At 38.6% G+C, this 15185-nt stretch overlaps 2 protein-coding genes across 2 annotated transcripts; both read right to left on the reverse strand.

Moving 5' to 3' along the window:
• Positions 1 to 210: 210 nt before the first annotated feature.
• On the reverse strand, positions 211 to 6831 carry LOC122872454 (cytochrome P450 20A1). Its single transcript, XM_044188723.1, has 13 exons — positions 6595 to 6831; positions 5866 to 5915; positions 5418 to 5584; positions 5008 to 5153; positions 4734 to 4901; positions 4297 to 4375; positions 3691 to 3803; positions 3532 to 3586; positions 2703 to 2823; positions 2348 to 2459; positions 1882 to 1946; positions 1283 to 1372; positions 211 to 1041 (listed from the first exon to the last, which is right to left on the reverse strand). Exons 1-13 carry the CDS (start codon positions 6664 to 6666, stop codon positions 891 to 893), a joined length of 1389 nt encoding a protein of 462 aa, XP_044044658.1. The 5' UTR covers positions 6667 to 6831; the 3' UTR covers positions 211 to 890.
• A 1108-nt stretch (positions 6832 to 7939) lies between these two features.
• On the reverse strand, positions 7940 to 15113 carry LOC122872455 (transmembrane protein 237B-like). Its single transcript, XM_044188726.1, has 14 exons — positions 14922 to 15113; positions 14597 to 14632; positions 11964 to 11995; positions 11831 to 11844; positions 11642 to 11713; positions 11144 to 11272; positions 10776 to 10869; positions 10139 to 10296; positions 9922 to 10054; positions 9637 to 9828; positions 8687 to 8760; positions 8488 to 8575; positions 8282 to 8403; positions 7940 to 8179 (listed from the first exon to the last, which is right to left on the reverse strand). Exons 1-14 carry the CDS (start codon positions 14940 to 14942, stop codon positions 8115 to 8117), a joined length of 1230 nt encoding a protein of 409 aa, XP_044044661.1. The 5' UTR covers positions 14943 to 15113; the 3' UTR covers positions 7940 to 8114.
• Positions 15114 to 15185: the final 72 nt, after the last annotated feature.

A 15185-nucleotide genomic window follows, 5' to 3' on the forward strand; every position in this document is an offset into this window, starting at 1 on the left:
TTTATCTCCCTAGGGTAATCCCTCTTTATTCTTTTATCACTCCCTCTCCACAGGCTCAGTTACAGAGCAGCAGGCTTGGCTCTGGAGAGCAAATAGAAACTTGCCCTAAGGCCCTTCAGAAGCACAGTTATTAATAATAATAATAATTCATTCAGTTAAACATTTTCCATGTGCAGGCTGAAGTCGGATTTATAACACGTGACACTGCCATACAAATTAAAAATTCTTTATTTGATGTAGGAAACGTGCTTGTCAGGGAAGCAGTGATACACAATTTAAAATATAAAAGAATGAAATAAAAACACAAAATCCTCATACATATTTTATATATGTAAGATGCAACTGTGTTTAAAAAAGGAATGAAATGTTTAAATGTCCTGTGGGCCATTTCAATAGACAAACAAGCCACATGCCATTGGGAATTTTGACTCAAGGCAGTTGTACTAGGAATTGTAGAAAAACCTTTGGCAGCACGTTGTTTTTCTCTACATCGCAGAGTATTAAACCACTGAGTTTCCCTCCTTTGACAGATGGGGTCTTTCAATAAGTGCAAATCTGCCTTGTGAACAGACAAGGTGATAATGTGTTTAAGGCCTCAGATTACTGTACAGTAAAAAGCACCAGAAATACAACAATGGGAAGGAAAAAAAAAGCCTTCAAGAATCATGCAAATTAAGAGTTTAATTTCAAAAAGTGTCAACTACCATAATGTTGTTTAAAAAGACAGGAGTTAACGTGAGTCATGGGTTTCTCTAACGCGAGTCACTGGATCCTCAACATTCAAGAAATACTTTTCTGGAAATTCTTTTAATCAAGATGTTAAATCGATTGTTTTTTTAGAGACAGGACTCTTCAGCTCTTCTCCCTGCAGGGGTTTCTAAAGACTAGTTCTAGCTTCTTCTGCTGACTGTGATCCAGGTTTCGTCCTTAGGTGTGGATACCAGCTCAGATCTGACCTCCATGACCTGTCCCTTCAACTGGTGAAGCTTCAGCTGTCGCACCAAAGTGCTGAGCAGGACAGTAGCTACAGTGTAGGCGAACCTGTCAGAGAGACCAAAAGACCAAAGTCGAATTAGCTTCTTTTTACAGCCCCAAGAAAGCTTGAAATGTCTATCAAAACTGTTTTGGAACTAAATGGCTGTACTGTGGGTCCAGAAGTCCAATATTTTCCCCAGTATCATTAGCACAGCCTTCGCTCTGAGGGATACTAAGGTATGGCTCGGACTAAATGCGCTTCAGTACTTCGGGAGTTGTGTTTCTGTGTCTTAATGTTAGTCTTTACCTGAGCTCTGGGCATGTTTGATTCCCAGAGAATCCGAGCAGACAGAAGCTCTTCCTGACTGATTCCTCCTCAAATCGATCTGGATCAAACCTGAGGGATGTCACAGAAATCAGAAATTATATATTACAAATCAATATTTTAAACCTGAAAGATAAACCCCGCCCTGTGATGCTGTCACACTATTTTAATTATCAACATTTGATTAATGCGCTCCAGGAGTTATATTATGATGAATTTTTTCCTTTTTAGCCTCTTTCCCCTCAACCTGCCTGGTCTACTGTACTTCTACTTCAGTGAGTGACGTCCTACAATCCCCAAAATGCCCATTGATAAATGCCAGAACGAAGGAAGTGAACTTGTTGCATACAGCTGTGAAATAAACTGTACATGTTGGTGTTCAGAGTCATACTGGATCAAGAGATTTTCCAACAAGACAAAGAGTCTACAGCCATGCCAGCTGCTCTATGAGGCTGTACTTGAGCTAAATGCTAATTAGTAGTTAGTAGTCCAGATGCAACTCCCTAGTAATTTATGGACAGCCATTTTGAAATTAATTGATGAACATGTCAAAAGTAAATGTAAATGTATGTAAAGCGAACCTGTATGGGGTGCTCCAGGTGTCAGAATCTTGCAGGACCACTCCCAAAGCGTAGATGACCAAAGTCTGAAATATGGTAAGAACAAAACATAGCATTTCTTAAAAAAAAAAAAATATATATATATATGTACCATATAATTGTCTTTTTATATTATCCTGTCTTAATGCCTTTTATGTCTTATGTAAAGCACTTTGAATTGCCTTGTTGTTGAAAGGTGCTATATAAATAATGCCGTCCTTATTGTTATTTTCAGTTCTAATATAATTCGTTTTTCAATTACATTGCACTCCAGGAGAAAAAAGTCTACATAAAATAACAAATAGGGACCAGCAAAAACAATAACAGACCACTGAAGCCCAACTCTTGTTTTGGCCTCTCTACAATAAACTTGTCTGACTGTCTGGCTGTAATCATTTCGTGATGAGCTGAAGAGAAAGAAAGAGACAGACAGAAGGAAACCAGATACCTCTTTGGGAATGACATGTTGATCGACTTTGCCCTCCACTTGCTGAAGCCGAGCCGCGACGGGGGTCAGCTTGGCAGTCCTCACCGTCTCATTGAGGACCTGCTGGCAGTATCTTTCCAAGGACAGAAATGTGATAAGACCAAGGTTATCGAACACACCAACCATGCCTGCGTGAAATTTTGACCTTGAATTATTACGCCCCAATCTGGCAAATCAGTGTAATTTTTTCTAATGCTTGAACACAGTGACAACATGCATTATCTTTCCATGTTTCACTAAAGTTGGACCAATGGCCAGGTGTCCAGTCTGAGATTGTACATTTCATGGATTAGACATAAAGGTCCAAAGATCTTACCTGAGCTGAGGGATCTTGTCCAAGGTAACTGGATCTGAACCCAAAACCTCATCCAGCTCCTGGTATAGTTTGTCCTGAACTTCCTCTGAGGTGGACAGGAAGCGAAGCGCCCAGATACACACTGCCAAAACACAACATTTTACATTTAAGCTTTAGAGATTCATCTGAAAAAGGAGTGTTTGGGGGGTTTGATTTCTTGTTCTAGGACACTTTAGTTGATATTTATGGACTTACTGACTGTTGCAGGGACCCTACAGTTTAATTTCAACATGATGTGCACGTCAGGGGCTGAATAATGTGACTGACTGTGTCAAGATGTCCTGAAGCATTTAAAGACAAAGAAAATTCGTCCTATCATAACTTTATGTCCTCCTGACTTGACATTACGATGTGATATTTTGCAGGTAGTTTAAAAAAAATGCTTAAAGGCTAAGAAAAATGAAAATATCTGCTCAAATTAATTTCTTGCTTTTAAGTTTGAAGACAGAAGATAACTTCCTCTATGTGATGTGGAGCTGAGGAGATTAGTCGATTAATCGAGTATTTTAAAAACCGATTAAAGTTATTTTTCAAGCAGAAATGTCAAACATTTTCTGGTTTATTCACATTCCTCCAATGAGAAGGTTTGATGATAGTGAGTACTGTTGGGTTTCGCCTGTTGGTTGGACAAAACAAGACATTTGAGGACGTCACCATGGGCTCTAGGAAATTGTGATTAATCTTGATGAATCATGAAAATAACTGGGAGATTAACCATTAGTTGCAGCCCTAAATAATCAGTCAGTAGACAGAGAATTGATCTGCACCTATTTTGATGGTTGTCACTTACAGTTGGCAGTGATGACGCATCCGGCCAAAGTGAAAACCATACAGTCCTCCATGATCTGAAACAGACAAGAAAATTATTTCAGTACTATTTCAGACCTTTGTGGGAACCATGAAGATCTTTCAGTTGTCTTGAGTTTTAAACTAGGATTTGTGTATTCACCTGTCGTTCTGTGAGGCTGGACTGAAGCAGAGCGTCCACAAACACCGTCTGCTTCCTCTGGGCTTTTCTCTCCTTCGCCACCGACAGCAGCATGGACTCCATCTCTGACAGAGCTGAACACCCGGGAAGGAAAAAAAATAAAAAATGACTGTTTCACATTTTTGACATGAACATACAGCTGCCTGACACTCACACTGAGGTTACACGTTATAAAGACTGCATTTCTAGCATCCATCTTGTTTCCAGCCCTTCAGACAGCAGCCATAATTAACTCTGGCCAGGTGCCAAGTCCCAGTAACAAGTGTCCTTGGCAGATAAATCAATAAAAGTCTCCCAAAACACTGGCTGTTCACTGATTAAGGTGATAACACTGAATGTGTTGGTTATGCAGTCTTTATCTGTTGTCAGACTCAGTTTCTAGCTGTCTGTCAAGCTGTTCCACACACAGAGATCATGTCTGAGCCTCTGCAAAGTTTCCCTCCTGTTTTTCCACAGCCGCGCAACAGTAGAAGCCCAATGCTGCTCCTGCATGTCAACACACAGCAGGTGTGAGGGTTATTCAGTTCTGTTAAAGCTGAGAAAACTCATGATGCAAACCTCACTCACCCTTCGCATAATGTCCTTTCCTGTTGGAGCTCTTCTCCAGGGAGCCGTCCAAGTAGCCTTTCCCGATTTCTGACCAGATCTGGTGGCGCCAGCATGAGTTAGAAGAAGAGAAAAACAAATCAACTGACCCATTTCAGCAGAACTTTAACAGGCCAAATTCCTGGTTCGTAGGAACTAAAACAAGTCAAATTACATTACATTGAAATCCCCATGAGGTATTGGTCTCAGTACCCACAGAATCAAAGAGCAAGGGCTTCTTTGTAGATGTTCAACAAATATGCAAGGTGAAATCGATTGTAGAACATGGAAAAGACATCTGACACCCACAGGAGCAGATAAAAAGACCAGAATTCAATGCACAAGAGCAATTTTTCTCAACTAGAAAAACTCCACTGTCACTATGGCTCTCTTCCTAAAGGTAGGTGGCGTTGACTCACCGCGTCGTGGTTCTTGCGGAAGGAGAGGACCTCAGTGTCGTCTCTGTAGCGCTCGCCCAGAGCCAGCTGGGTGACAGTCTTCATGGCCAGACCCAGCAGGTGGGCACACAGAGGGGTATGCTGAGCCTCTGGGAATGACTTCCACTTTCCCACCAGCTCCTCCACCAGCTAAGTAAAAGAAAACAATTACAGAAGGTGTATTTGTAAATATTTGTTAATGCTTAATTTCAGTGAGTAGTGTAAAAGTTTTGCAGTAGTTTTCAGTGATACAAACCTTGAGCACAAGAGGGAAGTTGTTCTTCAGTGTGTTGTTGATGGCACTCTCGTACACCTTTTTCCTTATCACGGTCTCTGTGGCCCCGCCTCCCATTCCTGACTGGTAACCTAGCAACGACTTAAGCATCGTCTCAAAGGAGTCAGCTGAAAAGAGCAAAACAAAAACAAAGAAAGCTTTGTTTATTTAAGGCTGAAAAATACACGAGGTTCTTCTATGGAAGGAAACAAGGTGGAATCTGATTTCCTGCCTTTACCAGACAATATTTTTCATGTTGCTATCATCAGCTGGAAAATTTTTTATTCCTCACAGAATTACAGAGACATTCTACGAGAGAGGCATCTGCAAGGTCTTAATTCAGTTGGACAATAGTCAAATCCAAACAGGATGGAAAATGCTGGTGCACTTACTGGTGTGGTTGGGGTTGATGTGTTGCTGTAACTGGCGCACAGAGCCCAGGCTAACCACCGGCTGACCGCCAAACCAGAACGACGCCACAGACCCGAACTCCTGATGCAGACTGACGAGGAACTCATGCAGACTGCCTCTGTTCACAATGTCCTGCAGGTTCCCATCCCTGAGAGCAGAAAGCCATGATGTGACTCTAATGTTTACAGCCAATGATGTACATTTGCTGCACACTGTCCTGTATATGTGCTATGACATTGGACAGTGTAAGTCTGTCAACTGCAAAACATCTGGTAAAATGTTAAAAATTACAATCAATACCTTACAAACAGTCACATTGTCATCATATTATTTTATTTGTTTTAATGTAATTGACTCTAGCCAATTATAAATTAACTGACTGAAAAACTAACTGAATGAAAGTTAACAGAGGTAAAGATGACAACTTACTTCTCATCTGTAGGATTGAGACCTGGGATGCCAGAGGCCCTTCTGGATGACTGAAAACACGATTAGACATTGAATTTCGCCGTTAGTCAATAAAATATGTCATTATATACACGATTTTGACTATATGACGTTAGATATGTGTTCTGTCTATACTGGCGTTCACACACATCTACAGTCTCCTCTAATAGGTGGATACGTTGGTGATGCCTGTCCAAATTACAGCTGGAGCCCATAAGTGTTCCATTCAGTAGTATGGAATCACATTGGAAAATATGGCAATTTAACGGTTCTTCTCTTACTGACAAACACACACGTTATAAGACACCACTTAGGTCATCTGATCAGTTTTTAAGGTTTTTGGGTAAAATCGGTATACAAATGACATACAAGACAGCATCCATTGTCAATTTTAACTTTAATAGCTATTTTGGGTAAACGGATAACGGTGCTGTTTCCGCCCATCGCGAATTCTTAAAATTGTATTTCATTGAATCAGGTCACTGATTGGTGTGTTGGATGTACGCCGAAATAAGAAATGGAACAATTCGTTGAAAATATTAAACTGCTGTTAAACTGTTATATGAGACGTTTCCTCTTGCCGATGAGCAAATGAACATTGCAACATGAAAACTCTGTTGAGAAGTTAATGGTGTAACAATGCTTTAGGGTAACAGACAGCTAAGTAGCTAGCGTTTAGTTAAAGCTAACTTCAAACTTGCAGCGACCTACCGGGTACAAATAGAGAACAGCACCGACCAAAATGACGACAAACGTGACAGCAAAGATGGCAAAGTCCAGCATGACTTCTCGCTTTTAATAGCACTATTTTGCTAACTTCTGCTCATGAGTCACTGGAGATTTCCACCCAACCTGATAACAGTCACCGTTACCACGTCAACAGAAACTGCAGGGCGACATTGCTTCTCTGAGTTCGACTACAAAGTCTGGATGTCAGGCAGAACAAACTAATTAACCTCAGATAGAATCGATGGATACGCTCGATACTTAATAAATAAATGAAATGTCACTGGTTTAAACTCTAACACTTTCTCTGACATTTTTACCCATTACATGTCAGCTGACACTTGAACTGATTTTTATGTTTACAGTTCAACTACTTTCAGATATTACACTTAAAATGGCATTTTAGTGCTGTCAGTGCTTCTACCAACTGACATTTGAACTGCTTATGGTGCATACGCTTCAGCGCTTCCACTTCAACTGACATTTCAACTGCAATCATCTCCTACTCAACACATTTCAACTGCTTTCATCTCTTACACTTTAAATTACAACTGGCCTCGCCAGTTACATGTCTACTGCATTCCCCTCTTTAACTCCTTTCAACGCTTACATTTCGATTCACACTTTAAATCCTTTCAGGTCTCAGGTCTTCACCTTTGAATGTAACCAAAAAAACGTTTTCAGTCCTTCTAAATCCCACAACTTCCACTGTTCACGCAACTCACTTCAACTGCTTTCAGTGCTTACACTTCAGCATTTTATAGTTGAACTGGCATTCATTTCTTTCAGGTCTTCCACTTCCAGATAAATTTATCACCTAAGCCTCGACTGACATTTCAACTCCTCTGAGTGCTTCAAGCTCCACTGAATCTTCAGCTTCCCTCACTGCTTACACTTGAATTGACACTTCAACTTTTTCAGCATTTCATCTATTTCAAATGTTTCAACTGTGAATATTTTCAGCAGCAAGCACTCGTACTCGTAATTTTCTTTAGAAATAATATGACATTACTTATATAATAATCTATAGGTGTAATTACTTATATAAAAATATAAGTGACTAATGTGAAGAGCTCTGCTTAAGTTAAAAAAAAAAAGATCTATACTACTATCCCTATTCAACCTGTATATCATAATGTAATTATTGTATCTAATAAATATTTATGGGAGCATAGAATAATATTTGGATGGCTTTACCTGGACATAGGAGACACATCAAATATACCATTCAGTATTATAAGGTCACATTCAGTACTATGTATTATGTTCCATCATGTTTTATGCATAAGCATCTAAATCTTGCAGAATGTAATAAAGAAGCATTGTTGGATTTGTTGAATAAAACTGTATTTAAAAAGAGACGAGCACGATCACATTTAAAAAATACAAAAACAATCTACGACACATTCAGAGTTCACTGCCAAAATACAGTGTAAAAATATGTGCAAAATGACAACAAAGCTGTACATTATGTGTCAGAGCAGATGTGCAGAATTATTTTTTTCTCAGGCCGCCATTTCTGATTTGTCCTCTGGTTTGGGAGGCTCAATCTCCATGGCCATCAGATAACCTGAGGAAGAAGCACGAGATAATAAAATCAATGTTTAAGGTCGATTTTCAAAAACCCGAACTGATATTAAAGCAGTACTGAACACAGATTATTCTCTCTCACTCTCTGTATAGTCTGTTTCCGGTCGGGTGGCGATGAAGATCCAGGCCAGCCCCACAAGGAGAGCCACTACCAGGTTGACGGTCACCCACGGGTGGAGAATCTGGTGCTCCGATCCTGGTGGCCTAAAGAAGAAAAAGGAGAGCTTCAGGTATCATATCCAGGCTTCATAGTGAGATAGAAATATAAAATGATTCCAGAGAACTCACCATAATGTTGTGTTGAAGGCTGGGTACAGGTTGATTCGATCACTGGTCATCTGTTGGCTCAGAGAGAGGACCAATGCTGAGAAATACACTGGATGAAACCAAATAAACGAAGAGTGTGAATTGAACCCAAACATACACCATCTGTTTGAGAGGAACCCTTAAGAACCGCGTGTTGAAGGGCTGGATTGTGTGGACTCACAGAATGAGGCGAGAGCGACGGGGTCCAGCGTGATGAACTCCCGCAGAGCCATGGAGCCTTTGGCCAGGTTCACTCTGAAAACACAGGAGTTTACTCAAAAAAACCAACAAAAAAAACAAGAACTTTTCTTCGTATTTTACACACACAATACATTTTACTAAGCAGCTTAACTGTTAGTAAAGGGGTATTTTATATGCAAGTTAGTATTCCACTTCTATAAAGTTGAGGGAGTTTAAAAAGAGTCTAAATGAAAGCAGCAGAGGCCAAGACATCCTGACTTGAGTCCCTCTGGGTCAAGCTACATACAGTAAACCCTGGAGCCTGGAAAATGCACTCCAGTTTGTTAATACACACTTTCCGTTAGTAAACTGATCTTCATATGTAAAATCTGAGGCTTGAATACTGAAAACACAGTAACTCAAAACATAATACATTGTTTTGCTAATATAAGTTCTTTTATTTACATAAAAACACTGATTTTCCATTGGAAAAGCTAACTTTTTTTAAGTCTCAACGTGCAATACTGGACCTTTATCAAACAATATCGGTGTCATTTGGACTTAGAGCCCAGTTATTTATGTATATGTCTAGTCTAAATTTCCACAATAGTAGATATTTACCCAATTTGCATCATTTTCAAGATACAAGCTTTTAAATTACAAACCGCTGCCGGTTGTACTCTCAAACTACACAGTCAAGGATGTGCCAGTAAAGTGTGTACGGCGACATGTTTTGGATGGGATTATTTGGATGGGATTATTTCCTTAATATTTCCATTTTCTCTGATGTATTTTTGGAGATTGGGAGCAAGTAGACCACAATGTAAATCTGTTTTTAGAAGAAAACAAATTGTAGGCAAACACGTTTGGGGAGTTGGATCAACCAATCAGCTTGCTGAGGCCCGCACAACGTGTTGTTGAGATTTGGCAGAAGCACAACTCCAGCTTTACCTGTCGAAGGCCGCCACCGTGCTGATGGCCAGCAGCATGTAGAGCAGAGACTGGGAGGGGTAAGCCAGGCTGTGGTACTGCTCCAGCAGGTTGGACAGAGCGGTGAGGTGCTGCCCGGCTAACATGTACACCACCACCACGTTCCACACAGCGTAGCCCGCCAGGAAGCCGTGACAATACAGACCGATAACCCTGCAGCAGATACAAAGGAGAGGAGAGACATTTAGGGAGGGAGGACCACACGCTCGTACATATTTTGCAAGCACAGAGACACTTTTCCTTCACCTGAAGCCTTCGTGCACTCTGATAGAAACGTCTCTGGTGGTCCAGAGCGGCTGAATGTGCTGGAAGTCTGTCACGTTTTCCATCTGGTCGTTGGTCTTCCTCCAGTCTGAGCGCTCAGCAGCCTGGAAACGCTCTGCATGCGAACACATGCGCATTTATAAACTGGAATCACCACTTTTACCATTTAACAGACTCGACCACATCTTTCGTTACTCACTGTTCCTCTCTACAAAGACTTTCCCCACCGGCTGGCTCTGACCCTGAGGGGCCGAAAACAGGGAATACTGGGGGATAGGAGGAGGGGTGTCGGTGATAATATCATCCTCTTCTACATCCAACTCATCGGGAAGCTGCGATTCAGCGACTTTTGACTTCCTGAAATTAAAAGAATAAAGATTATAGAGAAAAATACGCCATATACGATATGCTCTTCTCTCCAATCAACTCCAATTGTTTGACTTTGCTCTTATGTTTTGAACAATTCTGTGTTTGATCGCCTTTTGTCATATTTGCTTTGGTATGGTTTTATTGTGTCATAAAAAAACACCTAACACACTTGCCCAAATATTCAGACAACAAGATAGAGAAGAAAAACAAAAGACACAAACTCTTTCCGACATGGCACCTGGACATGCAGAAACAAAAATAGAAAATAAAATAAATAAACTCTACATAGCATCTAACTCAAACCAGGTGTTTATGCATAAAATTAAAACATGACACAGGATAATGTAACTTATTTCTATAATGGTCCAGGAACAAACATTAATAGTATATATGACAGTACCATTTTTTCCGATATAGCAACATATTATTTGATAACTCCAATAATTGTTACTTTCTTTGTTTCTTACTTTCTCTTTTTGTGTTTTTTGACCACTTCTTCTCCATCGGTGGTTTGATCTGCTGCATCTCCATTCACCAGGTCAGCTTGGTCATCTTCAAAATCTGAAACCATGAATTTACACATCTTTAGATCTTCTTCTTCTGTCTTGTCTAAGGACACTCGAGCTGGCCAATCATGGTATTTAGTTGAGAGGAAATCTCCCTACTCTCCACTGTTTTGTAGAGTGAAATTGTTTTCTTTTGATGGTTCGAAAAGCCTCCAAAGATTTAGATTTCAACGTTTACATCATTATGAAACTACAGCATTTGAAGGTTGTTAGAACTACGACGCAGAAAAGCAGCATTTATAGGCAAACTTGTTGTTCTCAGTCTTTACCTATAGTAGCAGTTTTCTTTTTCTTCTTCCTCCTCTGTGGGGGTGCGTCCGTCGTGGGTTCAAGGGTAAGTTGCTCTCCGATCTCAGATTCTCTCCGGCTGCCCAGGCCTCCCATTTCCATCCCCTGATCTAAACAGGAAACAGCAGAAGCTTTCTACATGACAATGCTATGTTATAATGTACGTTTTTTTTTTGTCTTTTTAAATAAGGAAAATGAAATTTTTTTCTATGGAAACCCCACACATTTTGATTCCTTTTTTTTGCAACAGAAACAAGCGATGAACTTTCATTCAAGTCAGATATTATTTTACATCTAAAAAAACAAGACACAGTGATGTTAAGTATCTTAAGTGTTGTCAAGTCGAGCAGAATTAAAGGACGAGACCTTCACGTTGGGGTGAACTAGCCCTTTAAATGCAGGTAAATGAAAAGTTCAAGGTTCGGGTATGACAACCGAATGACGTCAGTACAAACACTTTGCACGTATGTGTGTGTTACCGTCCGTATCATCGGCTCCATTTGTCTCCTTTCTCACCCTCTTCTTCTTATGTTTTGGTGCTGGTACTTCTCCTGTACAAGATGATAAATAAATAAAGACAAAGTTAAATCTAATCAGGAACTTAAGTACAAAAATGAGATGTTAACATCCCAAATATCCCAATTTCTATATTTCAAATCCTGACTCACCAGCTGTTTCTTGACTTCATGTTTCCACGCGTTCGACAAAACAGAGAAGAAAAGTTTAGTTTGACTGTTCAGCATAAATACTGTAGATAAAGAAGACATTATAGCAGAGTAGCTAAGTAATGAATTTACCTACCTCGGCATTGTGGGAAGTGCTCGTTGCCCTCGCTTAAGAGACAAAAAGAGAAGTCAGTTTTGTTCTTTGTGTTTGTATGTTCATTTTCTAATCTAACTTCCCATAGCTGAACTTTTTGCATCTATGACTCATTAACACACAACCAGATTTAGTTTAATTTCTTTCTCCTTCTTTTTTTAAAACATGGTTTCAGCAGCTTTTACCAAGTTAAATTTAAGACATGTTTAACACCATATAGAAGGAAATTTAACCCCTGTTTCATAGTCATACCAACCAAAGTATGACAAATATTAATGAAAACCAGTAGGGATGATAGCATGATTTTTATATCACATTTTTGTCTGTACTTCTCAGCAGTATATAACAATAAATCCTAATGATATAATTAATTAATCATTAACCATGACATGAATCTGGATAAGCAGCAGAAAACAGATGAATGAATGGATGGATGGATGGATGGATGGATGAACTACTTAAAAAATAACTAATTAAGTTCTATATATGGATTTTACATAAGGTCCGAGGTCTGGAACAATAGTACAGGGGATTTTCCAGCCAGTTTTTAGCTGAAACGTACACATACAAAAACATTTTTTAACTAATGTTATAAAATATTCAAGACAAAATTAAATTTAAGACTTTTTAATAACTTCTAAGGCAGGAAACTGAAATAAATGCTTTTAAGCCTTTTCAAGACCTGCAGATACTTTGTTTAATGAATAATTTTTCTGCTGATTTCTAAAACTTGTATTTAAAAAAAACATAGGATTAAATTAAGTTCTGTGCAAAATCGTACACCTCGACCTATTATACCTGTACTACCAACAGCCAGGCTGAGAACTACAACGAATCTGACACTTAGCAGTTAGTAAAATTGGATTCAGAAAGTGTTTGGTCGCATTAAATGTAGCGTAAACACATTAACAAATTACCTCTCCTCTGAAACAATGAGCTCAGATGCAAAGGAAGAGTTTCTTTAAAGATTTAGACAAACACTGTGTGAGCTTTTCAGAAAATTTCAGTTATAGCATACAGTCAGAGAAGACAGCCAAGATGAAAAACCTTACCGTCGTCTTTCGGGCCATTCCACCCAATAATCACATAAGAGTGCAGTGAAGCTACACATAACAACCTGGCTGACACTGTTAAATCCTTGGCTAAATCTGTGTTCATACATCCGCCAGGACTGGGGATTACTCAGGGCAGAGGTCAGACGACTCAAACCTTTTCAAACTCTCGTGTGTGGGCGAGTGAAACTTCCAGGAAGTGCGGCTGTGGAATCTGGTTTAATCTTTCTGATGATGTATAAACAACAACACTCTATACTGTGTTTTACTGTATACACTCGGACAACTTCTAAAGACCTTTTTATTTCTTTTTTTAGGTTTTGTTAGGTGACAATTAACATATGAAATGCTTTTTTTTGGGGGGGTGAGACATGATTTTAGCCAGATATCACAGAGGTCTCATCTTGTCAAATCCAGCATTTTCATTTCTCTTAATAATTTCAATTAATTTCATTTTCGTTTTTGTTTTCACTGGAATCTTCTTGTGATTATACGTTCCTATTGTGTTATAAAACTGTTTTGATGTAAATCAGTGACACACTGATAACTGCATTTAACATCCCTTTGCTGATATTATTTGTGACTTTCCATACATTTACTATATTGTGATATATATTGATATAGGAAAAACACATTACGATGTACGTGTATGATGCTATTAATATTAAAATATTGATTTAAGCAATTCCACCCAGCCCTACTTTACCTACTTACACCATCTAGCAAATCAAGTCATTTTTAAATAGTTTATTATTTTATTTTGTGTAAAGCCATAGACTTTCACAATTTTTAGTAATTTTAGTAGTAATTTTAAGTTTTCAAATGCCTGCCTGGCTTCATCAATTTATGCTATATGTATTTGTTATACATGTGTTTTATACATGTGTTTTCATTGGCATTACTGCCTATTTTAAGACTTTTTTACCCTAATCAGTTAATCTGCCGACCACTTTTTCAATTAACCAATTAACTGTATAAAATGTCAGGACATTATGGAAAATGCACATCCAAATGTCCCCAGCCCAAGCTGACATGTTTAAATAGCTTGTTTTGTCCCAAAAAAAAGCAGTGAAAGTTTGACATTTCTGCTTGATAAATGACTTAAACAATTCATTTATAATCAAAATTGAATGACTAACTGAACCACTAATTGTTACAACACTAGTTACTAGTTAGTTATTTTTTACTATAAAACCTGTCTGAAATCCAAATTGTGCTGAAGTGATTGCTTTAATCGACTGCAAAACAACATGCTCTTCAGTTTAATATCTCTTTTATTAGGTAAAACTACCAAATATTTCATGCTTACAGTTTCACAAATATTAAGTCCGTAGCTTTTCTCGGTTTCTTATAATTATAAATTGAATTACGTTACTTTGGAGTCAGGTAACTTGTAATAGGTGGGTGGGTGTAACGCAAAATGTCCCTTTCAAGGACAATGCAGTGTCAAACGAGCATAATGGATAAATTAATAGTAGCTATGACAAAGCACACTACTCTAATATAATAACTGTAAGGAAATTAATTAGATTAGGCTAATAACACCTGGAGTTTGTGACTAACCTGTGGAAGAGGCGGAAGCTCCCTGGGTCGCATTTTCTATAATAAAAATAAACATAACGTTAACTTGTTAGCAATATTTACAAGTAAGCTAGCTTTTATGTAAGTATCCCAAATGTAGCGTTACCCTACATTATCACGGAACAGTCTGGAGCTAGTATACTAGTTAACGGTTAGCTAGCGTTAGTTTACACAAAAAATAGCTTACACCAAAAATAATTTAGAAATATTACAATTTTCGTCAAAATAGCATTTAGCTTAATGCTAGCGCTTTAGCTACTGTAAAATCAATCATGTTAGATTACCGTTATTTAGCTAAATAAGTTACCTTTGAGCCTCTCGTATCCATACTGTGAAATTTCTCCTAAAACTGTGCCTTTTGAATATTCATCCAGTTAAATCATCTTAAGCTGATAAGTACAATTTAACGACTAAAACCGATTAAAAGGGAGAAACAGCTACTTTGATTGTTATTTACTTTATTTACGCTCTGCCAGCGGAGAGCTGTTACCCGGATGTTTTTATGAGTAGCACACAAGACTTCCTGCATCTTCAAAATAAAAGCTTCCATGTAGACGCAAGGTAACAAAAC

The sequence above is a fragment of the Siniperca chuatsi genome, linkage group LG24 (assembly GCF_020085105.1).
Source record: "Siniperca chuatsi isolate FFG_IHB_CAS linkage group LG24, ASM2008510v1, whole genome shotgun sequence".
Lineage (NCBI taxonomy): Eukaryota > Metazoa > Chordata > Actinopteri > Centrarchiformes > Sinipercidae > Siniperca > Siniperca chuatsi.